The sequence below is a fragment of the Xenopus tropicalis genome, chromosome 8 (genome assembly GCF_000004195.4).
Source record: "Xenopus tropicalis strain Nigerian chromosome 8, UCB_Xtro_10.0, whole genome shotgun sequence".
Lineage (NCBI taxonomy): Eukaryota > Metazoa > Chordata > Amphibia > Anura > Pipidae > Xenopus > Xenopus tropicalis.
In genome coordinates, this window is record NC_030684.2 from 115506968 (window position 1) to 115529312 (window position 22345).

At 38.1% G+C, this 22345-nt stretch overlaps 1 protein-coding gene and 1 long non-coding RNA gene across 2 annotated transcripts; one reads left to right on the forward strand and one right to left on the reverse strand.

Annotated features, from left to right (window-relative positions):
• Positions 1 to 445: 445 nt before the first annotated feature.
• LOC116406724 lies at positions 446 to 11243 on the reverse strand. The gene is made up of 3 exons (XR_004219773.1): positions 10946 to 11243; positions 8832 to 8951; positions 446 to 764 (listed from the first exon to the last, which is right to left on the reverse strand). It is a non-coding gene; the product is annotated as an uncharacterized LOC116406724 (long non-coding RNA).
• Positions 5111 to 22075, forward strand: dll4 (delta-like 4). Its single transcript, XM_002939550.4, has 11 exons — positions 5111 to 5595; positions 5721 to 5981; positions 7196 to 7238; positions 8276 to 8542; positions 14637 to 14697; positions 15379 to 15509; positions 16292 to 16461; positions 16849 to 17068; positions 17524 to 18217; positions 18868 to 18976; positions 20010 to 22075. The coding sequence occupies exons 1-11, from the start codon at positions 5536 to 5538 to the stop codon at positions 20013 to 20015; spliced, it is 2022 nt and encodes a 673-aa protein (XP_002939596.3). The 5' UTR covers positions 5111 to 5535; the 3' UTR covers positions 20016 to 22075.
• Positions 22076 to 22345: the final 270 nt, after the last annotated feature.

Sequence of the window (22345 nt, forward strand, 5' to 3'; positions counted from 1 at the left end):
TGCAGGGTAATTTGGGCCCTAGCAACCATATAGCTGCTAAAATTCCAAACTGGAGAGTTGCTGAACATAAAGCTTAATAATTCAAAAACCACAAATAATACAAAATGAAGACCAATTGCAAATTGTTTCAGAATAGCTTTCTCAACAACATGCTAAACATTATATTAAAAGTGAACAACCTCTTTAAAGACGCCCACATTGCAGCCTGACAGCAATTGTTGAATACCAGCATCCTACTGACAACCTAGAGTAGAGATAACCCAAAGAAGAGCTAAGATTACAAAGTAGGGCCAGATTCAATTTAAAGAGAAAAGCGGATCTCCTAATTCAGTTCCAGGTTCCCCAGATGCAACTTTTCTCACTGTTCATCACATAGAAACTCAGTTGAAGCCTATGGGTAAAAACTGCTACTGAATTAAAGTGAACAAAAAAAAACAACTGCAACTGAATTAGGTAAAAAGTTTTTTCGACTCAAATTGAATTTTGCCTATAAGTTTTCACACGATAAACCATAAAATAATATCTTCTCGTTGGATTCCATCTGGTTGTATGGGACAATCTGAAACTGAATTGGGAGATAAGTGTTTCTTAACACATTGAACCGGTTTCCAGTCCTTCCTTTATTCCTTTTCAGGTGTTTCTTTATGCTTCATTGTATCCAGCTCCTATTCTGATTTGTGCCTTATTTCCTACCCTAACATTTGTACCTACTGTAGAGACTCTGGCTCATTCTGAACTGTTCCTTGTGCCAGTGAGTTGTTTCCCTGCAAAAGAAAGCCAGAAATGTTAATTAATTATCAATCTGCAACTGGAATAACAATCTAGCCCCATAATTATAAGGCCATCGATCACCAGGCCCCTCTGGGCAGTGGGCCCTACTGACAAGTAGAATGGAATTGTCTCACTATGCCTCAAGTACATCCATTTTTCGCCCAATACCACAAGTCCCTCCCACAAGCAAATCGCACATTCATGTCCCTTGGGCACTCCTCTACTGTTTAACAGGTTCTTACAAGGAAAAGGCCTGCATGCTGTAGCACCACTCACAGCTGAACTATTCTTGAGCATTGAAAAGGTATGGCATTTCTAACAGGTATCTGTGATGTACAAATGAGGGCCAACTGTATATTTAATTCTGCAGAACTGCATGAGTGGGTACCTCAACAACAGTGTAAATGCATGTGCCCTTGTATGGAAATCTAGAAACAACTGCTTAAAGGCTTTTGTTCTTTGTATCTGCCATTTGAGACAAAATTGAACACAAAACCTTTTTGTTTGTTTTACTTCCACATGTTCTGGGTCAACAACAACACAAAAGCTTCTGATATGTTGAACTTGGTGGACAAGTCTTTTTCATTGAGTAGCTATCTTAGTGTGCCCAGAACTCTTTGCTCAGCGCCTTATCATATTTACTGATGGCTTCCTCTCTGTTCAGAACTGCAATAGTGTCTCACAAAATAAAAAACTCTTCTGGGATGCAAAATTAATTGCAGAGAATATGCTACTTTACTATCTCATTTTGTTCATTTTTCATGTTACATGATATCTCTAATTATATATTATAACATTAAACATGTTAAATGTCTTGTCTTTTGTAATGATTTTATTGAAGCATTCCCTTTTTATGCCTTGCTGTCACCCTGCTAGTAGAAGTACCCAAGATATAGCTATCTCAGCATGCAGTATTCAGGCTAAATAGCCTTCACCACAGAACCCTTAGTCATGGCTCAGAGCCATAAAGCAGTCATAGGGTCCAGTTATGCACATAACCCTAAATATGGAAGATTTCTTTGTGAGAGCTTTCTGGCAAAATTGATTCCTAGATATGTATTATTGCATCTAATTTGATTTGGTTTCCAAGGAGACACTGTTAAATGCTTGAAAATATTAGTTCTATTTATCCTAGGAAAAGGCATGATTTGGAATGGACACTTCTCGGTGTCAAGATTTTCTTAAAATGATAAAGTTGCATGGCTTATACAACAATACTTTCATAAGCCTGTAATCTTGCCAAGGGGTAAAGGAATTTGCTAATGGACCATAAGGGCGCTTAAAAATGGATTGAACATGAAAACCACAGCTACAGATGCAAACCCAATATCATCCTGCTGTGCAGCCAGAGGCATAGCTATTTAAGTTGAAATAAGGAAAGAGGGCACACATTTGCAAATAACATATAAGCTCTGCAGAATACAATAGTTGCAGACTATTAACACATGGGCCTTTTGATTGGTGATGCCATCCAGCAAAATAAACCCGCATGCCACCAATTTTAATGCTATTTAAATGAGAAGGAAAGGGTTAATCTTTAGACTTCATCATTAGAAAGATCTCCCTTGCCTTTACCTGATTGCTACCTTTTTTTTGTTCTTCATAGCGTTTGCATCTGCTGCAGTCCACTTTCAAAGATATTGATGTTGCATCTCCTTTGCGGCTGCCATTTTGGATATTTAAATATAAAAAGCTCCAGTCTCCCCCTAGACGCAAGCATGTTTAAAACTATTATGCACGGATAGTTTTTGTGTCAAAGACCGCTCAAAAATACATGCACTTCCCACTGGTCTTCGCAGGTGCGCATGTATGCCGGTCTTGGTGCAGGAGTGTGGCATGATGGGTATTTCCATTAAAAAACTCAGCGGGTTTTTTTTTATATGAGGCCCCCTATACCACACCCCCTTATAATACATAATCTCGACACAACCACGCTTTACTGTACTATGAGAGTTACAGCCCCTTCACTAACCCACTGGTGCAACTGCTCCTGAAGCAATTCTGAAGTTGCAGAAAGCTGAAAAAATCTAAATGGTCTAGCAAAGTTGCTTTGCTTACCTTCTGCATGCAACTGGGCTACTGTGGGTACCCAGAAATAAAGGGTACACTTGTGTGTGTGATACGTTTGCTATTATGTGATACTGGGTGTGCTCAAGTTTAATCCTGTTACAACTTCACAGTACGTCCTGTGATAAATATGTGATGCAACTGGATGCACATTTTAGCTAAAAACACACCCCCAGGAAGCAAAAAATGTCAAATTGCGTCTTGATTGCAGAGCTTTGTAATTACAGAGATTACAGATTACAAAGCATACAATTCCAAAGAACAGAAGGCAAAATCTCACTTACAAATTCAATGCAATTTTGGGATGCTAATCATCATTTTTTTTCGCACACTGGGTGTTTCCCCCTAAAATTCCAGTGTAAAAAGGGGTGTATTGTAGGGATGTTGTCATACAAATGCGTACATCATCAATAATAGGATTAGCATTCAGTTCACTTGGAACAAGTCAGCAACGGTTATTGCCGAAACCGGCCAGTGGTAAATGAGGCTTACAATCTGCAATATGATCACACAGTATGCACCAATGAAATGACTAATTGAAACAAATGATTAAATACATGCTTAGGCTTCAGGATTATTATATTTTATATGTACAAGTAAATATATTGAAATGAAGGGAAGGCCATGCAGTGATATAAAGTGACTATACCCTGTTATCTTACATCATGTTGCAGGCTTTATTACATAGATGGGAAATGAAAAAGCTATTGTGTTTTTTTCTACCATATTCTTCCTCGCTAGATTCCCCTCTAAACCAGAATGTGCAATCTATTACTATCAGTCTGGGCTATTGGAAGGCTTATTAACACTAAGCATGAGCCACTGGTATTGGCCATTTCTATGTGCTTATAGCAAAGGAGCACTGACCTGAGGTCTGGCTACCATATCCAGCTGCACATAGCAGGGGCCACAGATCTGTCACAATACATTGAACAAAGAGTGCAGCACTCATCTGGAGTTTAATAGTCCTGCGGATTTGCTAATAGCTGTGGCTGCTGGTCTGCTAGCCATAACCAACTGCAGATAGCAGAGACCACAGTAGTGTTGATGATAGTTATATCATGCTGAACATAGCAGGGGGTCTCATATTCTTCTGGATTTACACATATATTGGTGGCTGTTTGGTTCGGAGTATGCTAGCTATATCTAGCTGCATATAGAAGGGGCCACATGTACGAGCTCTGTCATTTGACAATGCATATAACAGAGGCCAGTAGTCTGATAGTAATGTGGATCCACATAGAAGGGTCCACAGTAGAGCATGGAGGGCCACCAATTTGGGGTGTCACAGTCACCCAATATATATTTCCATATAGCAGTGTCCACTAGTATGGGGGGCCTGCAGGCAACATCCAGATGCGCATAGCAGGAGCCACAGATCTGAGAGAAACTACTGTTGAAATTTCCTTTCCTTTTCTGTTAGAGGAGCTTGCGGTTTAGCGCAGGTGAATCAATAGGTTTAGTGCTTTATGGGCTGTCCAAGAGATAGTAGAAAGCGAGTAAGGGCTCATTAACATACAGCTGAAGCTTTATCTGCCTCAAACTACCTCCCCCTCTCCCCCCTTCTAACAAGCACATGAAAGGCCCTCTATGCGCCTGGATTTAATGAGAGGCACGCGACCCAACAATAAACGCATGTTGCTGAAGGTTCCCTGGCACACGCCTGCCTCAACCTGCACACTTTCATTGCTGAGTACAAAGTCCAGTGCGGTTTCATCTTCCCCATTTCTTTAACAATGGCCATATTCTTCAAAAGAGCCTCATTTTCCAAGCCCTTGTAAACTGTTTATATTAAAAGCCCCTAAAATGTTTGCTGTCAGTTCTGTTGTTTTACCTCCATCTGTATGTATAATGGACAGGCAACCTTTGCCACTGCATGTGTTGCAGAACTACAACTCCCAGAATCCCCTGTTGTTGTGGTTCTGCAGCAGCTAATGTATTGTTTCCCTTGACAGTAAGGTCATCCAATTCTGCTGCACACATAAAGTGATGTATAATGTAGAAAGGCTGTTTATTAGACTGTAAATGACCCAGCTTCCCACCCCCCCTCCTTCTTAAGAGGCAGTGGGGTTTTATGAAATATTCCAATAATATTGCTGTAAATCTAGGAACAGATGCTTGGCTTTGTCATAATCAGATAGGCTCGCTGGTGGTCACTGCTGCAGCAGAAGGGCACCATTAATTCTGTGTATGAGTTTTGAAAGGGGCGGTGCTGTGGGTAAATGACAGGCGCATAATGAGCTTTCAGTAGAAAGAGGCAAGTATATAAGTAGCTGGAAGCAGAGCGAGCTGTGCATTTGCTGATCGCAGCACAGAAGAGAAGGAGTATCCTAACAACCAACAAAACACAGCACTTTCAAAGAGATCCACTCTGCTCAGGAGCTAACCTTATTGTTGGCTATCAATTCCTCTGCAACTGAAGCCACACGTACACAAGCTCGGATGCTGGATTTATCCATTCAAGGGCATGCTTAACCAACTGGATTACACCTCATTATCATTTTTGGTGCTCCAGACTTGGGGTTTTGCTTAAAAGAAGTTCAGACCCCTTTATGTGTGATTTATTGTAAATTGTGGTAGATTTTTTCTTTTACATTTTTTTTTATTGTTTTCATTTTTGCTCTTTTTATCTGAGTTGTGCATCAATTTTGGGAATAATACTGATTTTCTACGGACTTTTGGAAGCAAGGCAAGGAGATGAAGGTGGATCCTATTCGCATCTTTGGCTTGACGTTTCTCTTAATACTTGTGAAGCAGGTAAATGGCCATTCAAAGCTATATTCTCTGGGTCCCTGGTGGTCTGTAGGTCATTGGTTGAGTAATGGGAGACCCAGTTTTCCAGGGAGATCTTATTTAGGGGGTCTTGTGTATTTTTCTTCAAGGTATCTAGCTCCGGGGTCTTCCAGCTGGAGCTTCATGAGTTTATCAATACCAATGGGATGTTGGTAAATGGGAAGTCCTGTTTACCCAACTGCAGGACCTTCTTCAAGATTTGCTTGAAACACTACCAGACGGTGGTCTCCCCCGGATCCTGCACCTTTGGCAGCGTCATCACTCCAGTCCTTGGATCCAACACCTTCAGCATCAAAGGGATGGAAGGGTTTACCAACCCCATCAAGTTGCCCTTTAACTTCACATGGCCGGTGAGCCCCCCATTCCATTTTAATTACCTATATGCAGATAAATAGAAAATCCCATAAAATAATAATGATGGCTTAGGGGATTAATCTCTCCCCAAAATATGACAATACATCTTTTGAGAAGTAAATGCTCTCTTGGTGAAAGCAGACCATTATTTACCTCCCCTAAACAATTCACCCATCACCTCTGGGAGAAGCAGGGCTCTCTTTAAGAGTAAACAAATATGAACAACAACTCCAGGTGCCATGCTTTGTGGTATCTCATTGAGCTGCAGCCATAGGTACTGGGAAAGTAAAGAAGCTCTATTGTACCATACAGATATATCTTCTGGGTATGGGCAGCATCTGTGGAATAAAGTGTATGCTAAGAAAATATGGTGTGAGCAAAACCTTATAGCAGAGCTATCTAACATTAATCCTTCAGCTGCTGTAGAATAAAAAGTACCAGTGCCCATCAACTACAGCAGCTGGAAGGTTACAAGTTAGTAGGGTAGCCCCGATTATATAAATAATGATGCATGATATAGGCATTTTTCTCTGGACTTTATCCTTATAAAGGACAACCTTGAAGAAAGAGACCATCAAAGCAAGACATTCAAAATAAAAGTCGCTAACTGTATGACATTGTTATGTACTGTAACTGCTGGTCTTGGAAATTGGTATTTCCCAGATCTGGGCTGATTGTCTAAAAACATCCTCTGTTGTACATTCCCCTCAAGCTGCTCCATTCATAAATTAAAATAATAGACTGTGTAGGTACTGTAAAGCAGTGAACCCTAGGGGGTTACAGGGTTAATTTGTCTGTTATGTTTTTGCCTAGTCAAGGAAGTCCCATGAATTAATAAGCAGCACAAAATATTTATGTAGCATAGAGTAAACCAAACCATCCTAGAATGCGCACGAGAGTAACAGATGTCAACAGATTCAGAAGGGTTCATAGTCATTATAGCCAGTAAATACTGAATTGGAATGCCCTATCTCTACCCCCACCTCTCATACTGAAAATAAACCCAAAGAAGCTCACTTTAATTGAGATCCAGCCAGTAATGCTATATGCAATTAGATTAATTAAACTGCACAGACAGAGAGCTACTCATGCTGGAAATTTAAGGCACGTTTGCCATCTAGTTTTCATGTTAGATCAGTAGTAACGATATCATAATATTACAGTCATAGGTGGATAATGTGTTGAGTATTTTTTCTGCTTTTTATTTCAGAAAACTTTTTCACTGATCATTGAAGCCTTTCATTCTCCTACAGGTAAATATTTAAATATTACAGGCACAAGGGGGCGCTACGATCCCACAAATAAAACGATGTTAGGCAATATCAAATAAAATTTATGACCTTATTTTTTTTTTTTTTTAAATGTTTATAAAGTGACGTCTATTCATTTAACGTACAAACAAAAGCCCTTGCTTTAAGAGATAGAAATCAGTTTCTGCTTTGATATACACATACTTTTTTTTTCATGTCCCTCCATACCTAATCTGCAACACAATTGCGTTTCCTCCAGTTTATTTTTGGCGTGGGAAAGAAATCCGCTCTTTGGTGAGAAAACCAGAAGTCTGCCAAATCATCCTGACTGCCTTTTCCTGTATTTTACACCTTTTTCAAATTCCGCCCTTTGGAAAAGAAATAATGGCTTTTGGATGTTTTGCTGACATAAAGGAAGAGACTATTTCAACAAAACAGTTCTCACGTTGAAAATTTGCTGTAGCTCCATTTTCTAATAAATTTTTAATTAAATATTTCCATCAAATTTGATAAACCTATCTGAAATTCATAGCAAAAATTGATGACAATGAAACAATAAAATCCAAAATATACAAATATAATTCAAGTTTATATTTTTTCATTTTTTTTCTGAAATCATTTCTTTTAGGCCCAGTATTATATATGTTCTATAAATCTTTAATAACAATTTCTTTGAATTAAAAAAAAAAAAAGCTGACATGAATTTTGCTTCTGGGAATGGGAATGGGAAATTTGGTTTCCAGTTCACTCAGCTATAGAAAAACATCAAATTTTTGGGAGGTCATTGTCTTGAAACTAGTAAAATATCTGCAATTGCAAAATCTTTGGTAGCTGATATATTTGGAAAAATTCCAAAATAGACTAATGCAGACAAACTTCCTTAAATCGCATTGGAAGCACATTTTTTTAAAATGATGCAACATGTGCATTTCGCTGCGAGTGCCACTAGTTTCATGCCTGAATAGGAAGGGACATAATCTGCTTTGTCATGACAGACAGGTTGTGTTTATATTAAAAGTACTTCTATCTTTTCTTTTTAGACCTCAGTCAGCAAGAAATCAAGATCAGTCAGTTTACCATCCAAAAACCTCTTAATGTGGGTGAAGAATGGTCAAGAGACATTCAGTCTGGAGGCTCACAGATCCAGCTCAAATTTTCCTACAGAGTAGTCTGCAGTGAGAATTACTATGGAGAAAGCTGTTCTAGACTGTGCAAGCCCCGTGACGATCGCTTTGGGCACTATTTATGTGAACCTGATGGGAGAGTGTCCTGCCTCAAAGGATGGAAAGGCGAATACTGCGCAGAACGTAAGATTTCATTTCACTTTGTTTCCAACTGTGTTACAGAAACAATTGTTGCATGATTGCCCTTCAGAAAGGACCATTTACAATGAATAATTAAGAGTTGATTAAAAAGATTGTAATAAGGTTGGGTTTAAAGTCCCTTTGTAAAGAAAAACCTCTATTTTTAATGGATGACGCATAAGAATTGTAATTGGATTGAGCGTATTCAATTTGCCGTCACTTTACCTGAGCTTGCAGCCAAATACAAATACCAAATTATGCTCTGGCACTGAAAAAAGGAAAAATTTCTCACCCGTTATTTATCCATCCCCAATTAAACACACAATTTAGCATCCTTCATGCTCTGGAACACCTGCCAACTTGTGACACTGTCATTAGTCCCATGATACAGCCTCAATCTGGGCTCATTCATCTGTTCATTAACCAAAAAAAAAAAAAAAGAAAGGGTTATGTGTAGCATGCATAGCATGGAATAGTTTGTGTGATCACACATTCTAACCAATGAAAAAAGGTAGCATCTTAATTAATCTAACAAACGAGTAGATGTAATCTAGTGCTGGCTTAAAATATTGTACATATGCAAGCTGTTTCTATCAGCTTCCACACAAAATCCTGCTACTGCATATGCCTTTAAGAACAGATCTGAGGCGCTAATTTAAGTGATGGGAATTAGGTGGCCATTGTTCTGAATTCAATGGAAATACATTATGTATTTCATTCCAAGTTGATATACAGGCACAGCAAGCATAACAGACAGAACAATGCCAGGACAATTTGCATAAAGATTACAATCTAATCTTGCGTCTGTGGCTCAGGACATATCTTGGCAATGACAAGCTAGAGACAGATCTGACCGTCTATGCCCAAACCAAGTATGTATTGCCATTTTAAAAATGGCTGATTTTTTGGACCAACGGGTTCCATGCATTTCTGTTCTTATTGCAGCAAAAAAAGCAGGGTTTCTTAACATATAGGTTGCGACTCAAAATGGGTCCACCTGGGTCTCCATGATCCCCTTTAATGAAGTTAATTTTCTTCCCCAGTACAAACTTTTAATCAAAATGAGGTGCACAAATGGCTGCATTATTATCTTTATTATGAAGTATGTATATTTTAAATGCAAATTATATGCAGCAATTGAGGTAATCAAGAGGTAACCTAAATTAAAATTTGAGGTTGGGGAAGCTAATTCCAGGCCTTAATCTGTGCCTCCCTGCAAAAATGTTTCCAAAACCCTGTAATTAAGGTATAGGATCTACTATACAAGTTGTTTGGGCCGTAGAATTTTCTAGATAAAGGGCCTGGATAATGGGTTTCTGTATAACATATCCCTTGCCTGTATTAATATGTAGGTCATCGCTCAGTACTCTTAAAAGCAGAATGACATATATAGTATAGGCTGTACGCTCCTATTTACTGACTACACTTAAGTGTTGGCTTTTAAAGGTTTTGTCAGTCATACAGCGCATGTTTTTTTTTAATCAGTGATAACTAGTATAAAAGCATAAAACAGTAACTTAAGAGATAGATTGATCCCTAGAACAACTTTTTTATCAATTCCCATGGACTTAAGCGTGTCACATAATCTCCCAGAACCAAAAGTAAAATGGCTAATGTAACATTAGGCCAAGTGACAGTAGTTGTCAGTCACTGGAGTTGTAATTCCTATTAAACAAGTACAAGTTGGACCCTATTGGTAGGTTTGCCATCTCTGTGATCATTGTCATTAAGTAAATTCTGTACTGGCACATAAATACCAGGAGTTTACCCAAGCCTGTAGGAAAGCCTGCCAATACTGCAGTCCTTGCAGGTGACATTTACTATTTTGCAGGCCCAGACTTTTTCTTCTTCTGGTACCAAAAAATGTTACTCTGCCTTTTAATACTAGTATATAAGTTTATCTTGTTATATGGAATATAATGTTGGTGTGCATGACAGGCAGTGTTGTTTTATTGAGAGCAAGAAATGGGTCATTTATAAACACTGGGCAAATTTGCTCCTGGGCAGTCAATGATAGCAACCAATGAGATGATTGATTTTAGTGTTCAATCTATGCCGGCTGGGAAAATGCTACTGCTGATTGGTTGCTATGAGTTCCTGCCCAGGTGCAAATTTGCCCACAGTTTAAAAATGAGCCAATGTGAGGTAAACTGGTAATGTGAAACCCACAGGCCTGCAGCAGGTGTTGCATTGCGATTCCCCTTTACTGTACCAAATGATAGATTTAAAGATATATTATAATATGGGAAGTGTATGTATACGCATTTCATAACAGCACCGCCACCAAGAGCCAAAATGATAAAATAAATGTCTGACAGAGAGGAGCCTAAGTTCCAGTTAGCTAATCCTTCGCCGAATTGCTTGAAGTAGGCGGGGCCTATATTGCCTAAAGCGCCGTGTAGTTACCTTGGCGCCAAACTGTCGGTGACTGGGATCCCAGCGGCGCGATAGGTCGGAGCCTGTCACATGGCACACGCCTTAGCCGCGATGGCGGGGAAATGATGTTGCGCGCCAGGCGTTGTTATTGTTACAGTGCAATACAGTGTGCCTCATGGCCTGAGGGGATCATGGAGCTGCGAGAACAGCTGTGGGCGGGAGGGGAGGCTTTCAGTAGCAGCTGTTATCTCGTTGAAACGGAGGGGGTGAATATAAGTGGAGGGGGGACGTGCGTGTAGATGAAAATGCCTTGTTCAGAGTCAACCAGGCATTAAACGAGGCTCTTGTCAGCGCTCAAAATCAATGTCACCCAGGCAAGGCATGGCAAAACAGCGGCAAATTAACTGGCTGCTTGTTTGGACTTACATTTCCCTATGAGCTTGGGGGAGGGACAGCAGGATCCTCCTCATTTTTCCTTTTCTCAGAGAATGAAAAATACAGTTTTTTACAAATTAAAAAATACAGGCTTTTTTTAGGTGGGGAATTGTCCGAAGCTTTAGTGCGGCCTCTGAGAAGGAATAAAATAAAAGTAACCTACATTACATATACTGAAATGTTTGATCTATATCTTAATTTTATACTTAAGTGATGTTAAACCTGCGGCCTTCCAGCTATTGCTCAAGAGGGGAGTTGCAGACAAACAATAGTTCTGTAACTAGAGAAATTGTATCCTTACTGACAGAAAATGATGAGGGGGGTGGGTAAGAGCCTGTGAGGGGCTGTTGGTGTGTCTGTGTACTTGAAATACCAGGGCCTATTTTGAATTTCAACCTGGACACTCAAGCAGTGGTTTAAAACCATATAGACCATTTTGTCAGAAGGTATTAATATATCACCAGTGCCATTTTAGGCCTCAGTTCTCCACAAAATACAATTGCCGGCTGCAAAGTTTCCAGGAGGCATGAGGACCAAAAAAAGCATTATTTTGTTGCGTGCAATTTAATAAAAATGCTGAAAGATAACTGTACCTTAATGGTGCCCCAGCGTGCTCTCTATCGCTTCTGCTACCAGCATTCATAGGGAAGGATTTGGGGTATAACGAGACCTTGATGACATAGAGCCTGACTGCAGTATTGTCTGTCATTGTTTGCATTAGGTTTTGCTTTGGGGCCATTCTGTAGTACTAAAATGGCACTGGTGAAATATTAATACCTTCTGACAAAATAGTCAATAAAGTGTTAAACAACTGCTTGAACACCTGCAAAGCAGGTCCAGGTTGAGATTCAAAATAGGCCCTGGCATTTCAAGTACACAGAGATACAAACAGTCCCTCACAGGCTCAATAAATAGAACTGTTTATGGCATCTTAATGCACCCAAGACTAAAAGGAACGAGAAATTGACTGCAAGCATCTGATCAAGTGGCAGGCACATACCATAAAATTCAGCATAGGTGTAATTTCCAATATTAACTGCTAATATGAAAGCTAAGATGATCTCTCAAAGCAATTTTACATTAAGTTGTTTAAGTAAGTAAAGGTCCACTCTAAACAATATTTTATACATTTTTTTCTGTGGAGGCAATGTAAACTTGTAAAAGAATGTTTGCCGACACCTGCAGACCTAATTCTTGGTAGCGATGCTTCACTGAGGGAGGCTGGGTTCTAGCTATGATAAGAATGTGAGACATGGGTAAAAACAAGGAAAAGAAAAGCACAGGTCTAATATATATATTGCAGCATATAATATTAATGTTATTTTCTTAGGCTACATGTTTTGGCTTGAAGATCCTAAATTATGTGATCTTAAGGCACAAATATTAAAAGTAAGCCTTGAAATGTTTGTATCCGCTCAGGGAGGGTGCTGCTATACACAACACTGACTAATAGCACTAATGTTTATAGACTGCCAATTGCCATAACCTGTTTAGCAAAAGGAGCTATTGTGTAAATGGTCTATATGCATGATTTGTATGATTTGCCTTATAAAATCACACATTATACCAGCTGTTAAAGGCTAAGTACACACTTTTGTGCATTATTTCTCTGTTAGTTGTTTCCATTATATAGTTACTATTAGGGAATGAATTGTTGCATGCAGAGTACATTCCTGTGTATGTATGTAATTATACTTTGGAATGTGAGCTTTCATACTTCTTGCCCCAACAGAAGCATCAATAGAAAAGTATTGTTATTAACACGTATTTATAATAAGCCAACACATTCTGTAGCGTTGTACAATAATTCAAGTGTTTACATTAAACATACAAGAAAACATACTAAATAACCAATACAAGAGGTAAAGAGGGCCCTATAATATATTCCCTAGTAGGGGTGCAGGGCCAGTGATGTCAAATTGGTCTGAGAAGGTGTCTAAACACAAGGTAGTCCTATGTATTAATCCCTATTCTGTGTTTAGAATATATGTTCTTTTTATGCTGTCTGAGCCTGCAACACTGCCAGACATTTCCCTGTAAATGAACTTGTGCATACTTTATTGAATGTGATATCATAACATGAGCAATAAATGTGTGTTAATGCTTACTGACATGTAAATGTAAACTAGTCATAAAACAAAAGTTTGTTGTAGGAACAAATAAATGAAGCAGTAATGCTGGACCATGAAGTTGAACAATTCTTTCCAGAACACACAATGATTGTGGTCAGGGCTACATGTGGTTATGTCTTGGCCAAGGTTGACCATTTTTCAGCATCCAAGTTGCCTGTAAATTATAGTTCCAAGTATCGGCCTGGGGCTGATTGTTAGAGGCCTGCTGGAATACTAATGGAATACTAAAGCCTAAACATGAATATGCCTAAAAATGCTGAATTTTATGTAATAAACATACTGTACCTTTAGAGACGTTTGGTAGTTATATAATAGTAATGGGCCCACAACAGTTTGGATCCTATTAGACCAATTTTTGAGTGTCAGTGACACTAGACATGCCCAGTGTGCTCTGGGCTGCTGTTGAGAGGCTAAGTTTAGGTTTAAGTTTAGATTGTCTGAATTCATCAAGCAGACAAATCAGGCTGCTCTTTCATAGAAGCTGATACTAGAGGACTGATTAATAAATTTCTGATTTAAAATTTGCTGTTTTTTAAACTTCCATGTAACATGAATTGCTAATTAGCCTTGTTTTGTAACTTTTATAGATGTCATTTATATTGTGAGTTGGTGCCTAAAATCTGGTAGCTGACAGCAACCCAGAACATGTGATTAGCAGAAATGAATATGAGGAGTTATGAAGGGGGTCTTTAGACACAGATCTTCCCTGCTAAGGGGCTATCATCACCTTGATCTTGTACAGAAACCCAAAACATGAGGTGTAGCATTTATAGCCTAATTTTATGTTAACCTTTAGCCCTCTTTGAAGTGCTGCAGGTTGTACATCCCTGTTATTGTTATTCCATGTCTGACATATACGGCATATACAAACATACAGTCAGATAACAAGGTCACTTGCTTATAGTGCTTTATGGACTGCTGTTGACTGTGTTCTAGCCCATTTTGAACTTGAGACTCTGCACCTTAGAGGCAATAAATATTTTGACAATGGCTTTGTTTTCCCAGAGTCCTCCTCTTTTAGCATTAGTCTTGCTTTAGTTAGTTCTGTCCTGCTTGTGTTTGTTGTGTATATAGAACAACGCAGATGGCTTGATTGTATTTGCAATATTTACACGAGAGCTTAGTTTCACTTTGTTTTCTTTGTTTTTTTACAGCCATTTGCCTGGATGGGTGCAGCGAGCAGAACGGCTATTGTAACAAACCTGGAGAATGCACGTAAGTGGGGTTTTTATACATCACTACTAAAACATACACTCAACAAAGTCGAGATCCGAAGTTTCCTACAGAAACACTATTTAAGATGGGATGTGTGGCTGTTGTTTCCTATGACAGATAAAGCGATACCCTATGAAAGGTTTACAATAGCGCCACATTCATCAGTCTAAAAAGGGAAACCCTCTTGGACTGATGACTACAACAGCTATTGTGAGCCTTCACTACAGGCTCAGTACAGTCTATTGTTGGCTATTTGTCAGCCATTTCTAACTCATGACAAATAGTCGTTCACTTGGCAGGAAAGCGACTAACAATGTCACAATGTGTATTTTTTAATAATACTGAGAACATTTTAAAGAGCTTCCTGTCACTTTCCTGTCACTTTGCATTATTGGGGTTCACTATACTTGTGAAACTTGGTGTAAGAAGGCAATACGAAGACATGAATTAAGTACTTGGGGATGTTTATGCCTGAGACAAACCACAGAAAGTGCCTGCTTTCTAACTTATGTGTCACTTGTGTTGCCTTTTGTGTCCTCACTACTGCTGCACACTCAGCAGCCACCCGGCCTGTAGGCACTTTATAAATGTTTACCCTATAACAGAGTTTACATAATATTTTATCTAGTAATGCTTTTTGTGTCACAAATAGCTTATTTTTGCTCATGTTATATTTTTTAGTTGTCGCCCAGGATGGCAAGGTCGATTCTGCAATGAGTGCATACCCCATAATGGCTGTCGACACGGGACGTGCCAGATTCAGTGGCAGTGTATTTGTGATGAAGGCTGGGGTGGTCTTTTTTGTGACCAAGGTCAGTATCCTATATTTCTAAAGCATTCTGTTATTCTATAGTGATTGTAACTGGAGAATATTAGCAGAAACTCAGATACTTTCATTTCATTTTCCATCATTGCTTTTGTCTGTACAGATGCAAAAAGATTCTTTAGTTAGTATTATCCCTGTTAGCATCACATCACAACATCTTACTCTTATCTAATATAGTGAGATTTGTGCTTGCTGATGGTATTCTGTATTCAAGCATTATACAAGGTGTTCAAAGCTTGAAACATATTTGTAATGCTTTGAACACAATGACATGAACAAATAACAGGGGAATGTGTACAGGGTTGTACACAGAGCTTCCAGCATGCTTTAGCCCCTTATTTTGAAGAATGCCGAGATGTAGTCCAGCAACATTTAGGTGGAGAAACACTGCAATGTATGGTTTATGTTTCCTTTAATATATCTTATGCTTTCAATTTCATGTTCTCTTATTGCTACACTGAATGTTTTTTTTAGATGAAACCTTTACTATAAGTACAAGACAGAAAAATATGGAAACATTACACATTTACACACTATAAATAACAGATTATGGCAGACTGTAAATACTATTAATTAAGTCTGGTGCATATTCAACCGAAGAGCACATATTTTTCTCATAAGTCTCAGGATTGATTTTCCTATCTTAAATTACATACAGTAAACATCAAAATACCCTTTGAGAATAATTGTGGTCTTATGGGTCTATTGACCCTTCTAAAATTCTCCAAACTCAGCCTAATTATAATATAACCTTTCGATTTCTTACAGATTTAAATTACTGCACTCATCATAAACCCTGCAAAAATGGAGCAACCTGTATGAACACAGGACAGGGAAGCTACACTTGTTCTTGCCCACCAGGTTTTAGTGGCGTCAACTGTGAAGACAAAATCAGAGAATGTGACAGCAACCCATGCAGGAATGGTGGCAGCTGTAGGGTAAGATATATATATATTTTAAGTGATTTTATTACATTTTCTTAAAAAAAAAAACCTGCACAGTAAGGTTTAAAGACAGTTAATTTAGGCAGTGTTTGATATGGCAATAAACATTTTTAACAGAAGTTGGGAAAAAAATGTGCCTGGACACAGATTTTGCTCAGGTTGTAGATATTAAATATATGTGTGCAATGGCATATATACCGATGAATTTATTGAAGTTCTTTAGACCGGTTTTTATTTCATCCTATATTTCGAATGACATGCAGAGAAGTAGTTATGAGAAGGGATACCTGTAGGGTGCAGACTTATTTTTGACTTCATTTTACTATTCATGCCATCAACTTTTATATTTAATTGACATTAAATTCACATTTTTTTTTATAGGATTTGGAGAATGGTTACAGGTGTGAATGTCCTCAGGGGTATGATGGAAGCCACTGTGAGAAAAGCGTTCTGAATTGCGGCAACTCTCCATGCTTTAATGGTGGTACATGCAGAGAGAGAGAAGTCGGGGCCAGCTATACCTGTCAGTGCCCTCTGGGCTTCACAGGCTCCAACTGCGAAAAAAAAGTTGACAAATGCACGAGAAATCCCTGCCTGAATGGTGTGTAACAGTTATTAATGTTTATGGCAGTCTTCTCTTTTTTAAAGTAATTATTTTGTACATGTAATATTCTCTATTCATTGTGACTGTTTAGCTGCAGGGTATGTGCAACAATTTATCACAAAACCCTAACCCTTCCCCCATTCAAATTTCTTTTTCATATTATAATTCTATAATAGTAATTGCTTGAATTATTTTATAAAGTACATCTGATTCCAGAACACCAAAGCTTGCATTTTCAGATTTTATTAAAAGAGCAATGAAATATATCTGATTTAAATACTAAAATACAGTCCTAATGATCCTAAAAGGACATTAAATTGAACAACTGCAGATAGTAAACATCTGGAATGCAAGCTGTTGGACAGCCATGATGTAAAGAAGTGTCCACCTCTCTGATGGCTTTATTTTTTGCAGTTAGTGAGTTCAACTTTATGTGTTTTACTCTTTTCCAGGAGGTCAGTGCTTTGATTTTGGAAAAACACAATTGTGTCGCTGCCGTCCTGGTTTTACTGGCCCCACCTGTGCAATTAATATAGATGACTGTGCAAAAAACCCATGTCTAAATGGAGGGATCTGTACTGATGCTGTCAATGATTATTATTGCGATTGTCCACCAGGATACAGAGGGAGAACCTGTAATGTGAAAACCATCGAATGCATTTTGCCTTGCATGAATGGAGGAACATGCTATATTGGACCTTACGACAACAACTGTGATTGTCCTCCTGGCTTCATGGGGAGTCTTTGTGAGAATCCAATAGAACCCAAAGTAGATTTTCCATGGGTTGCAGTGTTCATGGGTGCTGGCTTTGTGGGGGTTCTTGTGTTGCTCTGCATGGTTATAATAACTTTTAGGCATTTCCGTAAACAGCCCTTGCATGAGAGTAATACAATGAACAATTTATCTGATTTCCAAAAAGGTAACTTGATTCCAGCATCGCAGCTTAAAAATATAAACAAGAAGAAAGACCTGGAAGTAGACTGTGGCATTGAAAAATCAAATTACAAACTGAAAAACCACACTTTAGACTGTAATCTAACACACGGAATGATTGGCAATGTCAGTAGTGGAATCGGAAAAGGAAATAAATTCCATAATAGTGAGAAATGTTTAGAAGAAGAGAAGTTTCCTCTTCGTTTTCACAGGTGAGAATTTATTCTGAAAGAAATAAAATGCTTAGCTTTGTCCACATGCTATTTTAAATTTAATACACCATAAATACATTTCTGATGAGCAGTCAAAAACATTAAGGTATTCAGATGCACATAGTGTGTGTACAGCAATTGAAATAGATGTTTGTGCCTGTACAAAAACTGAAATTTCTTTTCTACTTACTGAAAATTTTAGAAAGTGGGATATTAAAATGCACATGTTGCATTTATTTAGGTTAAGTTTATTATTTGGTTTTAGTTATTTAGAATAACTGAGAAATACTCTAGACTATGACAGCTGAAATGACTTGTTACTGCAATTCTGTATTTTAAAACAAAGCAAACAAAACTCCCTTAAAGTATATCATGTATTACTGAAGCTTCTGTAAACCCATTCCCAAGCTGCATAAAATGATTTAAGTAAAAGGCTGTTCTCAGTGTTAGCTAATGGATACTGCAACTATTGAAGGTTTATTCATACACAGACCATACTTTATTGTTATTAGACCATTGAGTTTTGCATACAGGCTGGCAGTGAGATGAGCAGAAGCAGTGGGCTAATTTACTTATGACTAAATGGATCATGTAACAATTTCCACTGTTCTCAAGATTCCTTTCCTTACTTTGTGTTTTTCTATCTGCAGTGATAAGCCAGAGTGTAGAATATCAACGATATGTTCCTCAAGGGATTCAATGTACCAGTCAATTTATGTAATAGCAGAAGAACGGAACGAATGTGTGATAGCTACAGAGGTAAGGGCATATCAGCTTAAACCGATACTTATACCTGTAAATTAAACACTCAATTCTGAACAGTAAAACATCACCAGTTAAATCTAGATTTAAAGTCTACTTAAATAAATAATGGTATGGGCTAATTATCCCCTTTGAATTATGCTTTTGTTCAGCTTTTACTAAACGTTGGCAGTTTTGTGATCGTACTCAATGCTTTCAATGAATGAATAATAATGCACTAACACTCAGCAACTTGTAAATGTTGAAGTTGAAGTGGTGTTTAAAGTATGGTATTTAGAGGTTAAAGCAGTTATGATTTAACCTACTTTAGTAAAATCTACCCAACCCAATGAATATGCATCACCTCATACAGTATTCCATGCAGCTGAAGAAAAATGAAAGCAAAAGCGGACTTTTTTTCATTTAAGCATAAGGTGTAGATTGTATCACTATTTGCGCCCATTTTGTATTTGCCAGTTATGTAATTCTTTTTTACTGTGAAGTGTGGAACAGGCTTTAGTTTAAGCAGGCTAATGAAAACATTCAGGTAGCTGGGGTTACTGGTAAATGATGGCAGGCAAGCCCAGGGGAAGTCACAGTTGAAGTCCCTTTTTGGCATAACTGCATTCTAGTGTGGTGCCAGGTATTGCTATTGATCTGCTACCCCAGCCTACATCGCTGCCTGTTACCAGCATTAAAAACTGCAAGTTCAGTCTTTTCAAGTGACAAGGCAGAATGGCCTGCAGCAATCCTCACTTTGTCAACTGACCTCTGCCTTACTGCCAACAACCTTAGGGGTGAACCCTCAGAATATATCTAAAGACATTACTTTGGCATTTAAATGCCACAAGAAAATATTCCATCTGGCAGCGGCTTTAGATGCCACTAGGGACAAACGCTTTATGCATTTGAATAGCCTAAGTGAACTGTCTCAGGAATCGCTGAATGCAAGAAAGCTTAAAAAAAAATGGTTATAGACAGATTAAAGCTATACATTGAACGCTGAGTGATTTGCAGTACTAACTCATTTGTGTTACTTTTGCTTTGGCAGGTATAAAACATGAGTTGAATATTCAGATATTCAATGTGCAAGGTGTCTGAAAAAGGACAACTAAGGGAAGAGGCCTGCCATGTAGCTCCGTTGTTTACAGAAAAGGTCTTTCGTGGACTGGAGGGGATTTTTTCTCATGCAACTTGCTGCTTTCAGAAGATCGAAAAATCTCAGCTGAAGGGTTAAAAACTGTGAACTTGCAGGATGCAAAAAAAAGACTTCAGCCTTTAGCTATGGATTTTGGAAACCTGATCAACTGAATGTAAAAAAAAGAACTGGAAGAAAACGAAACACAAGCAAGACATAAGTTAATGTTAAAGACATTTTACTGTTTAAGCTAGTTCTTAAAGTGTCCTTTGAGTTTTTTACTCCATGTCATAATGTAAAATTGCAAATGTGAGGTGCTGACAGCAACTGATGTTGGCAGTCACTGCCATATCAAATATATGTTTCAGGATGTGGATTCAGAATTGTTTAGCTATGCAGAATTTAAGCTGTCACGGTCACCATGTTGTCCTCCTGAGTTTTGAAGTGCCTAAAGCATGTCCAAGAGTCTACATTGTGTTGGCTAATGTTCACTGCTTTCCCATGTAATACCTGAACAGTATTAAGCTAAGACAATTGTTTTCACCATACATACACCAGCAAGAGGTTTTTGGATGAACTGCTGTAAAGCAACAAGTGGATATTGCTGTATCTAAAAAAAAAAAGTTTTTAATTAAAATTCTTGGGCATTGTGTCCATAATGCTGTTTGGCCAGCAACCTTTAGTCAAAGCCTTACATTGCGTACCATGTCAATCAAGCTGGGCTCTTTTAATAATTCCTTTTGCACTACTTATTGTGATTAGAAGTATATTTTGTATTGAAAAAGAAAACACTATAAGTGTTGTAATTTCTCTCTATTTATCACAGCCTTAATTTTGCAGGAAAGCCTCAAATGCCATCAAAATAATGCATACCCATTGTAATACCTGTAGAACATTACAACTCATCACACACGTATCTATTTATATAACATGACGACAATAACCGAAGATGGAACAATCTATGATAACTAAGCCAGTTTTTCTAAAGAGGTTTCCACTTGTTTTATTACAGCATTATATTGTATGGTTTCAGAATAAAGATCTAGGACGGTTTGTCATCAAATAGTGCTACATTGCTTCCACTGTCAGGCCTCTAAGTAATGACAAGCAATAATCTATTCCCATACTAACTGGTTCTACAGTATTCTGAGTCTTCATTTTTTCTTGAAAACTCTAAGGGTGAAGACACACAGAGCTACTAGTAGCAGCTACTTTTTCAAGGCTACTAAACTCCAGAGAATACCCTGCCACAGACAATACTGAGAATTGCCTCTGCTAAAACACATGTAGAGAAAATTATCAGTAAATGATAAGCATTCTTTTTTAGTAGCCACAACTATTAGCTGCTACTAGTAGCTCCATGTGTCACCCTGAAAGCTCTATTGAGGAGTGTCCATACTGTTAATCATGTTTGCAGTCTAATGTCGATTCCGACAGCAACGTCACTGTGCTTGAAAGCTAGAAACATTGGAGTAGTCAACAGCATATCCTCCATTCTTTATCATGTAAACTGCAACAATAATTAACAGGCTAGCGGAGATTAGCACTTCTAGTTATCTCTTAACAGGTATTGGTTAGTTTACTACCTGAACAGTGAAAAGTAAAATGGAATATACGTACTACTGAACTGTCACCATACACTTTGCAAAATAATCTTACGGAAACCTGAAATACCGCATAAGTGGCCTGCGGGAATTGACTCCAGCCCACATATCAACTCCAACATTCAATAATAAAAGTTAAGATGTGGCTTGCTGTCATTTAGAAGCCTAGCATTTCAATAATTTAATGAAAAAGAAATCAAAAGCACTGAAGTTTTTACATTTTATAGCATTGTTATGTATATAATGTATATTTATAACCAAAACAAATGTAAATATGTTTATTTCTTCTTATGTCATGTTTTTAATGTGCTAGCAAAAAAGTCTGAATTTTATTTTTTTTTCCAAACAATGAAAAAAACATCTTCCATCAACGTAGTTGTTTCCTGTCATTTTTATCGGTTTCATTGTCCTCGCCACCCAGAGACAACATGTATGTTTAGCGGTAACTTTTTCATTTCAGCCAAAAAACGGTTTACTTACTCTGTAACAGGATACCACGGGGCACAAGCAGTTTGTATATAGAAGCATAGTCCTAAATGCACTTGTTGTATGAACACTTGATAAATTTAGGCAAGAAAAAAATGGAGCACGTCAAGGGGGACAAATAATAGTGCTTATTTCCTGTTGCTTTTCCTGTGGCCTTTG

Bases quoted from the DNA above. Each gene is read 5' to 3' on its own strand.
- dll4 (XM_002939550.4), top strand. From the start codon at position 5,536: ATGAAGGTGGATCCTATTCGCATCTTTGGCTTGACGTTTCTCTTAATA. The intron at 5,596-5,720 runs GTAAATGGCCAT...TTTTTCTTCAAG, and splicing joins TCTTAATACTTGTGAAGCAG to GTATCTAGCTCCGGGGTCTT. The intron at 15,510-16,291 runs GTCAGTATCCTA...GATTTCTTACAG, and splicing joins TGGTCTTTTTTGTGACCAAG to ATTTAAATTACTGCACTCAT.